General features: G+C 39.0%; 1 protein-coding gene across 1 annotated transcript in view; it reads left to right on the forward strand.

Moving 5' to 3' along the window:
• The window catches only part of LOC149075138 (neurexin 1-like), a 181,907-nt gene that overhangs the window by 160,340 nt on the left and 4,317 nt on the right, over positions 1 to 17,250 (forward strand). The window contains exons 16-17 of the mRNA XM_089245718.1: positions 2,268 to 2,512; positions 3,656 to 3,767. Coding sequence (XP_089101844.1) covers positions 2,268 to 2,512; positions 3,656 to 3,767 — 357 coding nt within the window. The remainder of the gene's footprint in view (positions 1 to 2,267; positions 2,513 to 3,655; positions 3,768 to 17,250) is intronic.

Genomic DNA, 17,250 nt, shown 5'->3' on the forward strand with positions numbered 1-17,250 from the left:
TCTAAGGTGTTGATAATGTATAACTCTCATTTGCGAGCATAGATTGAGATGAAAAATTTTACCTACCAAAAATGTTTACTATTACTTCGTAAATTGTCCTCCGATACCATTTTTATATCATTCTGATGATTATCGTCAATTGATCGCCGTGTGTGAAATTTTCCGTTAAAGGATACAATTTTCCTTTCTGTTTCCACTTTAGACAGGTTCCGTTTAAACCCATTTGCATCATTCGAAAAAGTGGAAAATTGGTCCATATCACCAAAATTTTTTTATTGTATAAAGTTAGAAATATTTAAAAATGATAAAAACCGAAAAACAAAATGGCGTACACAAAGAATTTATAATTTTACTTAGTTCAATGAAGATATACATTGAAAATAATTTGAAAAATTAAATTTAATAGTTTGATACAGTATACGATAGTATTCTAGTGTTTTGTTCTTATGCATAAAAAACTGGAGCGCACATCTGCGCTTTGGTGATAATGGCCAGGAAAATTCCGCGCATATATGCGCTTATGATGCAAATGGGTATGCAGGTTTTTTAATGTGTATTTTGGCAGTGAAGAAATCATGGAAGTACGAAATTTTTCCGTTGAGAAGACAGGTTTTACTGCATTTCCTTTTTGCAATTATGGAGAAAAATGTAAATAAGTAAGTTAAATGTGTAAAAGGCAGCTTAGCATGGTCGGATTAACCCATATGAAGGCCCTAAGCACTAAAGGGATTTTGGTGCCCCCCATTTTTGACTTCTACGCATGCTCCTCCCCCGTGATAATTAGATTTGTTTACAATTTTCTACTATAAGTATGAAAATTTTGATAAGCAGATAGTTTATGTGAGACAATGCAACAACTTTCTAATTGGAAGTTAAAGGACGGGAAATCAAAGAAAAATTTAAATTTTTTATTTTGAGACACACACTGTATTTTCCGAGGATGATATCACTTTCCGCTATCCATACGAAGGTTTCAACGGTTGGCTGATGCGAGATGAAGTTAGGAAAGAAAAATTCAACTGTGCTCTTGCTAGGAATTGAACCCACGTTCTCGAGCTTTCTGGGTGAGCACACTATACTACAAAGGCAAAGAATATCAATTTTTCCTTGAAACTTGTATGCGATGAACGGTCGGACCTAACTCAGGCCTCTGGTGGTCCATGTACGGTCCCGTTCAGCGCACACAAGCTCTAACGAAAGATTGAGATATTCGTTGCCAATGCAGTCTAAGGCGCTCACCCGGCAAGTGAGAGAACGTGGATTCGATTCCCCGCAAAGACAGTTTTGAATGTTCTTCCTTTCCTAAATTCATCTTCGCATCAGCTAACAGTTGAAAAAAAACACCATTTCCACTCTCAAAACTGGTAAAGGGTAATCTTTGAAAGTATTTTGAGCATTTTTTAAATTGAAACTAACCTCTCCGACGGACGGTTGATAAGAAAAGGCAGCACTAGCACGTACAGGACACCCTGTGTAGCTAGATAGGGGACTCAGAAAAATTTGTTTCACCTGGGGGGATGATGCTGTTGAGATAGCTCTGGGCTTACTTTATGGAAATAGAGCACAAAATTTTTCAATCCAAAAACTGAGCAGTAACGAAAGTTCTTGTTCGAAATGAACTTTGTTTCTCTGCTTTGTATACAGGACATAACGGCACCTCTCGCGCACTCCCCTGCATAATACATTTGAAATTAAAACTTGAAAATTTATTTGATCGCAATTTATCATTCTCATCGGCATCCCAACGCCCCTCGCCGAGAGAAATTCAAATCCCGACAGAAATCGCGAAGCGGCTTATACGCCAAAACTGAATTTTTAAATTCGACCGTGTCGGGATTTTGACCATGTCGGGATTTCGACTTGTCGGGATTCTGACCGTGTTGGGATTTTGACTTGTCGGGATTTTGACCTGTCGGGATTTCGTCTGTCGGGATTGTGAACAGAACCCGGGTGAAATGTACAGGGGACGAACCAAAGCAGGGGCGAAATGTACCGGGGACGAACCGTAGCAGGAGCGAAATGTGCCGGGGACGAACTGTATATGGGTGAAATGTCGAAGGCGAAATTTTTTCAGATCATTTCCCCCAATACACTCTCAAATAAAAAGTCCCAAAAACTTCCATGTTCGTGGAAACCTTGGACTGAGATTATAAACGAAAAACACTCTCGAGGGAGATGTCATCGAAATTTAAACGTCTTTAAACCGTAACGGAATCTTGTTATACTGGTTTAATAGGTTTTTTTCTTTAATCTTTCTTTGATGGCAGGTCGTCAGCACACGATATTCAACAGCCACTCAAAGATACAAGTCGGTGGCAAGTCGAACCCGGTCAAGAACAGAGTCGATCGCCCTTTTCTAGGCGTCATATCGGGCCTCGTGTTCAACGGTTTGCGAATCCTGGACATGGCGGCGGAGGATGATCCCAGAGTCAGAGTCGAAGGTGACGTCGAACTGTTGATGACGATTCCTTCGACAGTCGCACACGGTGAGGGGTCAACCACGCATAGCCAGGTGAGAATATCACACAGTCGTCAACTCTATTCAGCTTTTATCTCGAATTGGTTATTCAGTTTTCGTAAAAGTTCAAAAATCTCTTGAAAAATCACTTTTTAATCATTTTGTTCCGGATGTCGACCCTAGAAGGCGCTGTTATCAACTGCATCTGATCATACGTGGCCTCTTTAGTACCCAATACTATTATTTCACTTGCAAGGAAAGGGTTCCAAGATGTTTTTCTCAAAAAATTATAAGAAAATTTAAGTACATTCATCTCACTCAGAAACACATAAAACCAAAAAAAAATTAGCGGTGGACTGAAATTATTAAAAATTGTAACAGTTGGCTACTCATCGCCTCTTGCGCTTCTTGACGATATCTGTAAGAAACTTCTTTTCACTTTCTTTCCTCTAGCTTCTCTGTTCTGGAAAAAAAACTAGCCGATTTTGTCGATTTCTTTTTTTCTTCTCTCTTTCTTTGTCTGTACTGTATCTGATCGTATGTTGTTTGGATGACGTCACTCTAACACTAGGGTTAAGGGATTTTTAAAGTCATTCTTATATAATCTCTATTGGTGTTGAAAATATTAATACTGACAATGTTTTTCAGGTAACTGAGTAATTCCACCGGATATTTTATACTCTTGCGCATATTTAAATGAGTAGAACCAGTGGCAATTTTTTCGAAACATTTTGATGACGTCGCCTTGGGACCCTCTCCTTATTAGAATTATCAATTAAAAACTTCTTTTCACTCTCCCCCCCCCCCCCACACACACACTCTCTAACCCTCTCTCGTTCTTCTTTTTTTTTCTTTGTCTGTGCCGTATCTAATAATGTGTTGTTTGAATGACGTCACGCCAAGACTCTAGGGGGGTGGCGGGATTTTTATATTAATTCTTGTCTTCTATGGGCGTTCAAAACATTAATATTTACTTTCTTTTATCGTGACCCATAATATCATTTGACCGGATGTTTTTATATATTTTTGTGCATACTTAAATGAATAGAATCGGCAGCAATTTTTGCCAAAACTTTTTGAAGACGTCACCTTTGGAAACCCTTTCCTTGTTAGATAATCTCTACGTTAACAAGCTATTTTCAGATAGAAAAGTCGTATATGCTCTTTCTGATGTTCCATACGCTTATATTATTGCAGAAGGTCGACGCATCGAGTACAGTCGAACCTACCGAAGAGACGGTTTTCTCCGGAGCAGGATCCGGATGCTGGGACGACGAAGACGACTGCGATTCATCCAACAACGATAAAAGTAAACTGCTTGGTTCTCTTTCAAATCTACTCCCTTCATAATACAGGGTGATTCAAAAATAATCATTGCGTTTTTAAAAAATATAACTTGAAACATATAAATTGTACTTTTTAACAGTAAATGGGGTTATAAAGAAGCAAAGATTAAATTCTTATACCTACACATTCAATATTCCAAAACGTAGTTTTTGTTTTGGAATATGCGACATCTCTTCATCGCTTGTTCACATTGCAACGAGCGTTCCGAAGAAAATGTGGCGCACAGTCGCAGTTCCATCATTGTTTGTTTGTTGTATCCTTTTATATAACATAATAAGTGTAAGATAACTGATGAGATGGTATGCCCCCCCTTCCCCCGCCAACAATTTCTTCTATATAAAGTATACCTTCATTAATGTACATTCATTTCTCTTAACGAAACCACCGGAACTTTTCACCATTAACTCTCAACCCCCCCGTCTGTTATCACCACAGAATCTATGAATCGCGACAGTATCCAGCGGCCCGGGGTAAATATATTGTAAAAATTTTGTATATGTTTGTTAATTTTCTTTCTTTTTTTTACTCCAAAATAAAATGTTCCGTACTCCTCCACGAAGCTGACTTGCAGGAGATCTCGGCAACGGGATAAGTTCAGTGTCAAAGTTCTGGCGTTCATTCATTCGGTCGCCGTCCCGTCAGACGGGCTATTAAGGTCTACTGATGTTTTACTGTTTGTGACTTTTTCCTGTGGAATTTCATTAAAGACGCTGTGTACGAGCCTCCATAGCCAGCTACTTTGTATGAGCTACATATAATTTGCTTTTTGCTATTACATATTTGTTTTTTGTAAAAGCTACGCTATTGTTACCCCGAACAACAATACTGACATGCTGTATCAGGGATGAATTGGACTACCGTATAGATATGGGCCGCATAAGCAGGGCACTTCCAAGTTTTTTTCCCCATTCAAGTAGTGGGGGGAAAAAAAACTTGGAATGTCTCCGCTGCTTACGAGGTATTATTCATTTTCTTTTTGAAACATATTGCTTTGGCATCGGATGATTATTTTTGAATCGCTCTGTTTACTTAGAAAAGACAAAATAATTATTGAATGATGTGTTTGCTCTTATTCTGCATAATTGTGAAGCTGCAGCAACCCCCTCCCCACTGTGCATTCGAAAATGTCATGAAAATAGCCCAGCTTTTCAGTATATCTTGTATATTTTACGGTAAATGTGATAAATCCGGTTATTTTACATAATAACCGGCCATCATGCATACTTACTAATCGTCTTGGTGTGTTTGATAAATTTATCACTTTTACTGGCGAATATGCGTAATACCCAAAAATCGTCGATAAATTTGATAAATGCTAAAAAAATTGTCACGGTTATCGGTGAATACGCATACGCATAATACCTATGCATAAATTTGCTAAATACTGAAAGCATTATCACTTTTACCGGTGATTATGCATAATACCTACGTGACGTAGGTAAATTTAGTACTTGAAATTCCTCGCCGTTATTTGTGATTATTCATAAAACCCTTGTGGTTGTCGGTGAATTTGATAAGTATGAAAAAATTCCAAATGAGTCTAGCATGTGTGATGAATGTAGTCGGATCCCGATATAATGATAACAAATTTCACGATCTTACCCCGATATAATGATACAGTACATGTTTACATTAATTATCATGTATAGTATATCATATAGTACGATTTATCATGTTCACCAATGACGAGACGCTTGGGTACTATGCATAATCACCGGTAAAATGATAAATTTAGGGAAATTCATAAAATTTACCAACGACGCACAGTGGAGCGTTTTGCGAAAAATTCGGTCAAAACTATTTACTCACCTTGAAATTCGTCGCATGTTCTTGAAAACTGTTTGGAACAATAAATATTATGCTTTTTTAACGGCAGGGCGCAGATTATATGGTTAAAGGGATTTTAAGGATATGAAATGGATAAAATATGATATGCTTGCATTATGGCTATTGATAGAATTGCGATAAAAAACATAGCATGGATTTGTTCAGGATATCTCATCATCATATATATGATATTTCAATTGCAGTAACATGTAAGAATATTGCTGAGATGCATTAAAAAACTTATAATAACATAAAAATGCTGCATAAAAAAATTAAGTATTCAAAAAGAAGTAAAAACAGGAAATTAAAATAAGCATAAAACGGTTCTTGGGTCAGCCACCTCGTTGGGCAGTTTGCCTGTTGTGGCGTTGTATTTGTATTTGTATAATACTTAACCTATAATAATTTAAACACAGAAATTTAAGATAAAAGTTTGTAATGGACGGAAAAATGTTTCTGGTCGTGGTCTGGGTGTAAATTCTTATGGTCACTATTATAACGTTATATTAATTGAGTATCATAATATTATAATCATAGTTATGATTTATTAACAACTAGCTATAACAGCTGGCGTTGACCAGGTTTTCTCAATATACTGCGAGCATTTAAGAAGTGACAAACCATTGTAAAGGAATAAACATGTCTGAGGCCCATTGTTAGGGAGCCACGGTGAATAAAGTAAACATTCCGAAAAACCCAAGAACCATTCTTACCTGACAATTTTGGGCATTTGACCTGTTTTGTCAAACTTTTACAGTAGCTTATCGTTCAAGTCGGGTCCTGTTTCGTAAAATTTGGTAACGATCGATCTAAAATTGTGGATTAGTAGAGAGAACATATACAACACACAGACAGACACACAGAAAATCAATTTTACATATATAGATATCGCTCAAATAGTCAAAACTAGTTTTGGGTTATTTTGAAGACGTTTTGCGGCAATCTTAAATTTTTTTTCATTGTGTCCCCCATGTTAGATATGAATGGATGAGAAAAAGTTATTAATTCGCGCATCACATCTTGAGAGTTTTTGCAAGAAACTTTTTCGAAATTATTCAAGTTCCTGATGTATATGCGCTGTTTCCTTAATGAATCAGTTATTTTCCTTTTTGTTTTCTTATTAGTCTCAGCAAATTCTGATATGTGTTCACCACCGATTCTTTGTGTGTACAGTACTTCGCAGAAAATGAGAACGTTTGTTAAGATCAGTCAAGATTTGCAATTCATTTTTTTACGATTTCTGTACACCTTCTAAATTTTACTTAATTTAAGCATTTAAAACGTCATTCTGTGTTCATTTCTTTACGCGATTTTCTAAATCGGTGCATTGCTGCCTAAAATTTGAGCTATGATCCGTTATAAGTATTTCGTTAAAAATCTAAATTTTTTTCATAGTGGAGCACCCTGAGTTGGAAACTAAAAAAGACAAAAAAAAACTCTGAGGCATGTTTTTCATTTTTCAGTGTTAAAGCTCAAATAATCTGCAGTTATCAGAGTAATAATCTGCCATTTTTAAAGAAATTTTCTCAAATTCAAATCTATTCCGCCTTTGTATAGGCAAGCCTCAGCTATGGCATGTTGAAGAAAAGTCGCTGGGGTCAGCGGAGTAGCAGATATTAGCAGCTAATTTCACCTTTTTCATAAACTAAACATGATAAAGTATGTTGAGAAATGAATTTCAGGAGGTCACATCAGGTCACTTTTTTCTTCCGCCACTCACAAAAATGAACTTTTTTAAAAAATGACTTAGTATTAAGAATAATTTATTTTTTAATAAAAATATCAAAAACGAAATTCAAAATGTATTTCTAAATTGCTAACACACTTGAAAGAAAAGAAATAACTTCCTAAAATTCCCTGGGTTGCTACGAAATTTCTGAACGAGAGTAGCTTTGTAAAAGGTTAAGATTGATGTGCGGTACATTGCTACTTGAATAACCACATTGGAGCTCCTTCTGGACGAAAACTAAGAGGTGATGAACGTAAAAAAACGTACGTCGAGAAGCCGGGGGCTATTCACTCTTCATCTGTGAAAAAATCAGGGTCGAACGGCAAAACCTTTTTTTGGGGTTTTGGCCACGATTTTCGCAAAATGCACCACTGTGCGACGCTGGGTACCATGCATACTCGCCGGTAAAAATGATAAATATAGAGAAATTTATCAAACTTACCAAAATGCTCGGCGATTATGCATAATAACCGGATTTATCACATTCACCGCAACATATACATCTGTGATATTTCTTAACGTTTATAGTGTCTGATTGTTATTGGTACAATTATTATTTGTTTATGGATTCATGTGCAGATCTCATCAGAGGCTTGTTCGGAGCTGAAATGGTTATATTGTTGTTTTGTACCCCTTGATCCAGTGGAAATATCATCTTTTCATCGGCTCTCTGTTGTCTATCGCAGTTTTTCCTCAACCGCCGGGATCTGACATTAGTCAAACTGGGCCATGTGTGATTCCCTCCGTTTCATTTTCTTAGTCATTATGTATGAGTATAGAGTCGAGTGTATGACCGGCCAGGGTCGCAACTCGATACGTTGTAAGCCGGGGCAAGCACGCATTTAGGCATCCCGTGTAATGTAGAACGAGCAATTAAAGCAAGCAATGGGTCGTACGAATCGACCTATAGCCAGGGAATCTTGAGCTATTGGTCATTTGTCAAACATGATTCACTGGGGCTTCCGAGATGTCTCGTATAAATCCACTTGCAGCCAAGGATTCTCGAGCTATGGGTCACGACAAAAACTATATTCACATGGATCTCCGAGATGGGTCGTACGAATTTACTTGCAGCCGGGATTCTTGAAGTTATGGGTCACGACCCGAACTTGATTAACAGTTGCTTCCTAGATGGGCAGTACAAAACCAATTACAGCCAGTAATTCTTAAGTAATGGGTCTCGACGAAAACTTGATTCGCATGGTTCTTCGAAATGGGTCCTAAAATCCTCTTACCGTCCTGTTATAAATTCACTTATTGCGTTACTGGTCTCACTAATTTTGAAAAACAGTTTCGTGGGTCGTGAAGCTGATCTTGTTGCTGATTTTGGGTCACGGCTGAAAAACGTTAAGAACACCTGAGTTAAAGGGCCTGAACTCAGCGTCTCCTCTGGTCTCGCGCCGAGGACACCGGACCCACCTGCTTCAGCCTAGATGCGGCCCTTTGACCGGGCCTTCCACTCGCAAAAAAAAAATCAACCAGGCCGCGGACTTCTAAAGGTTGAGAACCACTGGTCTATCAGACTATCTTTGAAAGTTGCTTCACATTCGCGTCATCGCTAATAATTAGTTGTTGTAACAGGCAAGCTGTTAACAAGGATGTACAGCAATACTTTTATTCACGAGACACGTGAGATTTAAGTTGTATCGAGAGACGAAGACATTCTCGAGAGTTCGATTTTAACCTTCATCACGAAGGGTTGTATGTTTCGCAGGTTAATGCAAAATAAAGGAATGCTTCATGTTCGTCGCTTCGTATACACCTCACCAATCGTCACATTGTTGGTTTTTTCAAAGCGATTTTTTTCATGTCTCCCCGCTGGAAGAGGAAAAGAAACATTTATCAAGCCCTCCGGCGATGAAACCAATGACTTTCCATCCACTTCTGCCTTCCAGCATCGTCACAGAGGGTTAATTAATCACATAATCATTATATTGTATATACACAGGGCCGCACCTAGATACAGGGCGTCCATAATTAAAAGACCCTATTTTAAAGTAGTCTGCAGGTGAAACCAGTCATCAGAAAATTTTGAAATTTTGTGGAGGGCTTCATGAAGTGATGGGAATTTGTTTCAGTCGGAAAAAAAATGTTTCACATGTCGCCACCAGAGGGAATTTTATTAAGAAATGGCACATTTAGGCAAACGTTTACAATTTTAACAATTGTTAAACACTTTTACAATTGTTACTGCAACAAAACATGTTCCACATGATGGCCATCATTTTCACGTACCATGTGAAATCGCAATATGGCGTGTTCCACAACTGACCGAAGTGTGTGCGGGGAAATGTTTAGCATTTGGCGTGAAATGCTGCGTTTAGGGTCAGGTAAAGGATTGTCACGACTTAACAGACGTTTCAAATGCCCCCAAAGCCAAAAAACGCATGGATTAAGGTCCGGGGATCGGGGAGGCCATAGATTAGGGAAGTGCCGGCTGATGACACGTTCTTCTGTAAAACGTGTTTTAAGAACATTCTTAACACTGCACTCATAAATAATACCAAATATGTCTGGGATCCCGATATTAATGATATCCGCCCCATCTTCCCCGCTCATGCTGCTTCGAACCTTTCTATGCCCTCCCTCTCCTCCCATATTTCCTCGGTACCCCCTTTAGGCTACTCCCCCCGAGCAACCCTTCCGTCTACACAACCTCCAAATTAAAAAATACCTTCCAGTTGGGAACTATTAACACTCGCAGCCTGAAAAACAAAACTGATTTTCTAGAATCATTCTTACTCATCCATAATCCCCATTTTCTTGGTGTTACAGAGTCATGGCTAAATAATACAATCTCTAATTCCGAAATTTTGCCACCCGATTACAATGCTTTTCGAAAGGATAGAAACTCTCGGGGGGGCGGGGTCTTACTTATTTTCAAAAAATCTATCCCTTTAACTGAAATTCTATTAGATTCCGAACTCGAAATTGTTGGAGCCGAATGGCTTCAACCCAACTGTCCCCCACTTGCCATCTTTTCTGTCTATTTCCCTCCCTCTCCTGATTTCCACCTTTTTGAACAACTGGAAATTATTCTTGAAAAATTTTATAACACACATTCTATTCTTATCTCCGGAGACTGGAATCTTCCCGGCATTGACTGGAAAAATATGGAATCCCTGTCCGGCAATCACGGAATTAATAACAAAGTCCTAGATATCTTCCTTAAATTTAACTTGGTCCAATCCATTTTTGAACCCACAAGAACCACCCTCTACTCCAGCTCTACCTTAGATCTCATTGCTACCTCCAATCGAATTTCAGTCCTTTCCACCTCCATCTTTGAGGGTTGCTCCGACCATAATATCCCAGTCATTAACTTTTCCCTCCGCCACTCTATCCCATCCTACAAACTCGCCCCTAAACGTAATTTCAACAAGGCAAATTATCCACTTATGCAAAATATTTTTCGCTCTCACTTCAATGATTTCTTATCCATATCCTCTTCTAACAATATCCACACCCTCTGGACCTCTTTTAAATGTATTATAGACAAATGCTTAACTACAGTTCCAATTAAAAATGTTTCTCCTAAGTCTTTTTTTAATCCATGGATCACCAGAGATATTATTCATTTAAAGAGGAAAATCCGCCGAATCGCCTTCAAATATAAAACTAACAAATCCAATTCACTCAAATCCATAATTTCAGCCTCCACCCGAGACCTCAGAAACCTCATTTCCGTCCAAAAGTCCAGATACCTCTCTCATTCTCTACCCCATTACTTAAAAACCAATCCAACAAAATTCTGGAGTTACCTTAGACCTAAATCTGTTGGTCCCACTTCCCTAAGAAGTTCAAATAAATATACATTTTCTCCTTCAGAGATGGCTACCGAATTCAATTTAGCTTTCTGCTCGGTTTTCTCAATAGACCCCTCTCCTCCCCAATACTCTTTTTTTGATTCTATCCACAACTCACCCCCTATATCCTTCTCCAAACAAGGTATCCTAAAACTTTTGAAAAAACTGAAACCCCATTCCGTCGGCCCTGATGACATCCCAAATTCTATTCTTAAATTCTGTGCTGATGAAGTCGCCGACTATCTTTTAATCCTGTTCAATGTTTCACTAAATTCTGCTACCCTCCCGAACGACTGGAAAATCAATAAAATTATTCCTATCCACAAAACGGGTTCACTTTCCAATCCCCTTAACTTCAGGCCAATAGCAATCACTTCCTCCTGCTGTAAAATCTTCGAGCATATTGTAGCAAAAGAAATCCGTATCCACTTAGACTCCATCAGCTTCTTTTTCCCCAACCAACACGGCTTTAGACAATCTCTCTCTACTACCTCTCAACTGGCCCTCTTCATCCACGACCTCTCTGAAGCCATTGATAAAAACCTACAAACTGATATCGTATTCCTAGATTTCTCTAAAGCCTTTGATAAAGTTCCCCACGATAAACTTCTTCTCAAACTCTCCCGCCTTGGCCTTAACGTTCAATTACTTAATTGGGTGGAGGCTTTCCTAAAACACCGTAAACAGTTTGTTCATTTTAATGATCATAACTCGTCATCTGCCTCCGTAAAGTCTGGGACCCCTCAAGGATCGGTCCTCTCCCCGTTACTTTTCCTAATTTATATCAATGACCTTCCTCAATCCCTCAACTGCACCACTAGACTTTTTGCTGATGACTGTGTAATTTACCGTATCATTCACCATCAATCTGATCAAGAACTTCTCCAACATAACCTGGCTTCCATCGCCGACTGGTGTTCCCTATGGCAAATGCCAATGAATATCTCAAAAACGGTTCACATGAAAGTTACCCGTAAACTTCTTCCTCTTGAATACTCCTACTCCATCAATCATTTACCGTTATCCCAAGTTTCTCATATCAAATACCTTGGTGTCATTATTTCAGCCGACCTACGTTGGAACAAACACATCGACTACATTTACCAGAAGTGTCTTAACAAACTTTTCTTCCTCCGCCGCAATCTTAAACACTCTACTCGGGATATCAGACTTCTCTGTTACCAAACTTATATATCCCCCGTCCTCTCCTACGCCGCTGAAATCTGAGACCCTTACACCTCCAGTAATATAGACAAACTTGAATCTATTCAAAATAAATCCGCCCGATTTGTTCACGACTGCTGGTCATCTTTCATTTCTGTGTCCGAACTTAAAAATGAACTTCATCTCCTCCCTCTCTCTACTCTTCGTCTCATCTCTCGATTAACATTGCTTTATAAAATTTTCCATGGTCAGTTCATGGATATTTCTGGTATCTTAGCCAAACCATCCTACATCTCTAGAAGACTCGACCATTCCCTTAAAATAAAACCTATTTTTGCTTCCACTGACTGCTTTAAATACAGCTTCTTTCCTCATACCATTGGTGAATGGAACAAACTCCCAAGCTTTATTGTTGAATCTCCCTCTATCGCTAGTTTTTTTATCCAACATCAAACAATATCTTTGCCATTCTCAATCGCATCCTCTTGTATAGGCCCAAGGGCCAACAATATTGTATAAATAAATAAATAAATAAATAATACACACTGCAATGTGTAGAGGAGCTCCATCTTGCATAAAAATTGTTTCTACAAGGCAGAAACGTGCTTGCAAAGCCAGAACAATTTCGTTTTGTAACAGCAATGCATATCTCTTCCCGGTGATCGAACATGTCACTGGACATGTATAACGTAACTTCTCGTAGAAGAAGGGACCGAGAATAAATGATGCAGTAAATCCACACCATACCGTCCGTCACTTTTGGTGAATGCAACGGAACCTCTAAGATAGCGAGCGGATTTTCGGTTCCCGAATTCGGCAGTTGTGAGTATTAACTGCAAAACTCAAGTGAAAATGCGCTTCGTCTGTCCAGAGGATATTCCGAGGCCATTCTGAATCGACCTCAACGTGAGCTAGAAACTGCAGTGAGAACCGGAGTCGAGCATGTGGAAGCAACCCAGAAACCCGAAACCGACCATGGCCCCCGCTCTGTGCTGCACAAGTGAAAGTTTATACGGATAATACCGGAGGATATTCCGCATGATCTTATGAACAGTTGAACGTGGCCTATCCAACGCCGGTGTTACACGCCTGACACCACGAGAATTTGAAGATCTGTCCTCTTCCACCAGAAGCGAAACCTCCTGTACGGCGTCTGTAGAAACGGGTTTTCATTCTCTTCCAGGACGAACAGCCAACGATCCTGCAGTTTCTAATTTTGTTATCTCATACTCCGAAGGTTTTTAACATTCATTGGACCGTTTCGAGTCCTCTTCCAAGTTCGATATTTCCGTAGAACAGTTACTGCGGAATTGCTGTTTTGGTAAAACAATTTCACCAAGAAAGCGCGATCTCTAAACTTATCGTCATTGTGAGCAGCAAGCACATTGAGAAACAATATCTCCGCGAATGTTTCTAGGTTTTATAACAGCTGCTGCGTGACATCACATAAATTTACATGTTTACTACAGGTATTCAACGTGAAACGCCCTCTGGTGGAGAAATGTGCAACTAATTTTTCCCCTGAAACAAATTCCCATTACTTTATGAAGTACAAAATTACCAGACGTTTGAAGTTACAAAATTTCACACTTTTCTGATGACCTCTTTCGCCTGTAGGCTACTTTAAAATACGGTCTTTTAATTATGGACGCCCCGTACTTTGTCAGTCGGGGCAAGTAGGCATTTTGGCGTTCTATTTAATGTAGAAGGTGACGTTTTGTGTGTGAGTACACGCGCTCATACTAATCATCTAATGACATGAAACTATAAAATGATATTTGAGAGGGCATCAGCCGGAGATTCACATCCGTTTCCGAGCCTCACGTGCCAGACTCCAACCGCGGCATTCGAGAAAAACATGTTTTTGGGTATGACTGGCCGTACGTTTCCTCACTTGGTGACTCACCACTAGGGCTCAGATTTCTATGTCCTTGCATATCTTTTTTAATGATTCTGCATGTTTCACAATTTCTATGTGATAGAGCGTCTTTTCATGAATTTCAGAAATTAAGGTATATTTTCATATTTTAAAGCATTATTTTGCACAATAAAGAGGAACTTCTTTTCCCACAATTGGCAATTTTCCGAACCCTTGGCATCGTTTTTTGGCAGTGATTGCGATTTTTCGACGATATTAGCAACAATTGGCAATGTAATTGTGTACCTTTGGCATCATTTTACGCAATGATTGGCGGTTTCCTATAATTTGCGCTAGGATCAGTTTGTATACAAAGGCATATTTTTAGATTTTTGCTGTATATTCTAAGTTCTTTTAGGGCATAAATGCATTTGTTATGAAGCATATTCAACCGGCTTTTAGGTAATAAGAAACCCAGCCCTACTCATTACAATTTTCGTAAATGTGAAAATGGCTATAAAACGCCATTAATGTCAAATATTAATAATATTTTTATTGGATTATAGGACTAATATTATTAGGTAATTAATATTAAACATGATACCGAATATTTTCACATGCACGAAGCTACTTATATTCTTTCAAGAGTTCGAGACCCGCAAAATGACAGTCGATTATCCATGGCACCTTCACCACCCCTCGGCCTCCTAGTGACGTTTTCAGACCAGTCTACGGAGATCGAAGGTTTTATTCAAAGTTTGGAGGATGTACTCTCGGTTACCACTCTTCTAATAATCTCTATCTAGAAGTAACGTTTAACACATTTACTGCTGGTGACGCCACGGTTGCGTCACCATTGTCTTGTTCCCGCCTGCGGTTGACGCCAACGTGGCGTTACGGTCAATGCGTTTTGCTATGGAACTAGAAAAATCAACCGGATAAACTCGGAAAGCAAATTAAGCCCCACAGTGAATGTGTTAAGCTTGATTCGTGAATAACGCGCAGGATACCGGCGGATGTGCCGCTCTATCCTCGGAAGTACCTGGAACGTGCCAGATCCGAATCGGGGCCAATCGAATAGTTCCATTTCACCACCTCACCCCTCTACCATCCATTTCACAAGATGGAATTATGCCTTGGCGGATGGAAGCTTCACTGAGATTAAACGTGTCGAGTGGGTCTACTACTCAAAACCGCCAACGGTGTTTGGTTGAGGAGCTGATGGGACCTCTGCGGAAGCTTCTGGCGTTAAATCTCTAAGTTGAAGAAGTATTCAGTACTTGCCGAAAAAGCGCAACGTCCCATGGCTTCCGCAGTCCTCGCCATATGAGGGAGAAATGACTATTGATACGCATTTGTTGCAAGATTCGATATTCCGATATCTTATGCTGTTGATGCTCAACAATATCTTTCGACTGTTACATGCAAAAATCCATTTGTTTCGGTATTTTCCCAGCATCAATAGTATTTGCAGTACAGTGGATCCCGCTTATAACGTTCCCGCGTAGTACTACATATATTCACGGTCTTATATTCACTACATATATTCTTACCAATACTCATCGAGATTTCCCGTTTAAAGCGTTTATCCGCTTACAACTTTTTTTATGAACGTACCTCCTTAAAAATCGACACGTACGAGTCTTGCAGAGAATGAGTTGAAAAAAGAAGCGAAGAGAAGCTGAAACTCACGCAACCAAGCTGCTGTATAATATGGCACGAATATCTTCTCGAACGATTTCCACCTTTTACGCATTCTCTCCGCAATCTTCTCTCTGCCTCCATGTTCCAAAACTTTATCGACGGCAGTGAAGAAATTCATCCCTTAACGCAATTTTCCGGTGCGATTTCATTCGAGTGCCTCTCACCGAATAATTTTTGTTTTTGCTTCTTCACTTCGCTATACCCCACGAAAAGCGAATACCGAACATGAAAATTGAGGCCGTGTAGTATAAGTACTCTCATGACAAATGCTTCAACCACGCCTTCCGCAGGTGCAAAAAAGTCCAACCCTCAACTGATTTTGAAAATTCCGATTCAAAACGTAGAGTTTGCTTCTCTCTTTTTTTTAAACAGATTTCAGTCACGTAAAATAACATCATTACATGTTCGGATTTCGTCTCCAAACAACACGGATCGTGATACGAAAAAATTCCAGTTGTTATACACCATCTCTCCCTCTTGCTCCACCAACTTTCGACACATCTCCCGAAATACGTCTGTGCTGCCGAATGAAAAGTATGACAAAATACGCGAGAATCTTTATAATATAATAATGACAATGATAATCTTCTAGTGGCGAGCAGCAGGTTTTTACTTACGCTTCACATTGCTATGGAGTGGTTTTTTTTTTCGAGCACCCACGTGGTTGAGGTCGAACTCGATCTTCGAGGATGACGATTTGCTCTACAGAATTTGGAATTATTCTGAAAAGCAACTTCTTATCCGGCAAAAGAATTATAGTCTAATATTGAGCGACAAAAGAATATAAAGTCGGTGTTTATTTCTTTTTTCCATCTAAAACTTGGTTGAGTTTCTTCGATTAATGATTCTTGGGCAGTTTGTGAGTTTTCCCCGCTAATGAGGAGATGAGTTATTTTGTCTGACAAGGAAAGGGACCGAAGGTGTCTTCCTCAAAAAATTATGAGAAAATTTATGTACATTCATCTCACCCAGAAACACATAAAAACAAAAGAACAACTAGCGGCGGAATTATTGATATCGCAAAAAAGGATTGAAAATTCTAACAGTTCGCTACTCATCGCCTCTTACGCTTCTTGGCGATATCTGTAAAAAAACTTATTTTCACTTTCTTTTCTTTTTTTTCTTTCAGCTTTCGCTGTGTGCTAGGAAACTACTATATGTCAGTCTGGGTTGCGGGATTTAAAAACTCACTCTCGGCCTTTATTGGCGTTCAAAATATTATTGTATAAAATTTATTTTGAGTGATCCGTAATAATTCCACCAGATTTTTTTTATATTTTTGTGCACATTTAAAATGAGTAGAAGCAGTTGTAATTTCCTCAAAACTTTTTGAAGACGTCACCTTGAGAACCTTTCT

Source organism: Pholcus phalangioides, unplaced genomic scaffold, assembly GCF_987345545.1.
Source record: "Pholcus phalangioides strain wild (caught in Gottingen) unplaced genomic scaffold, Ppha-v1.0 ptg000016l_1, whole genome shotgun sequence".
Classification (NCBI taxonomy): domain Eukaryota; kingdom Metazoa; phylum Arthropoda; class Arachnida; order Araneae; family Pholcidae; genus Pholcus; species Pholcus phalangioides.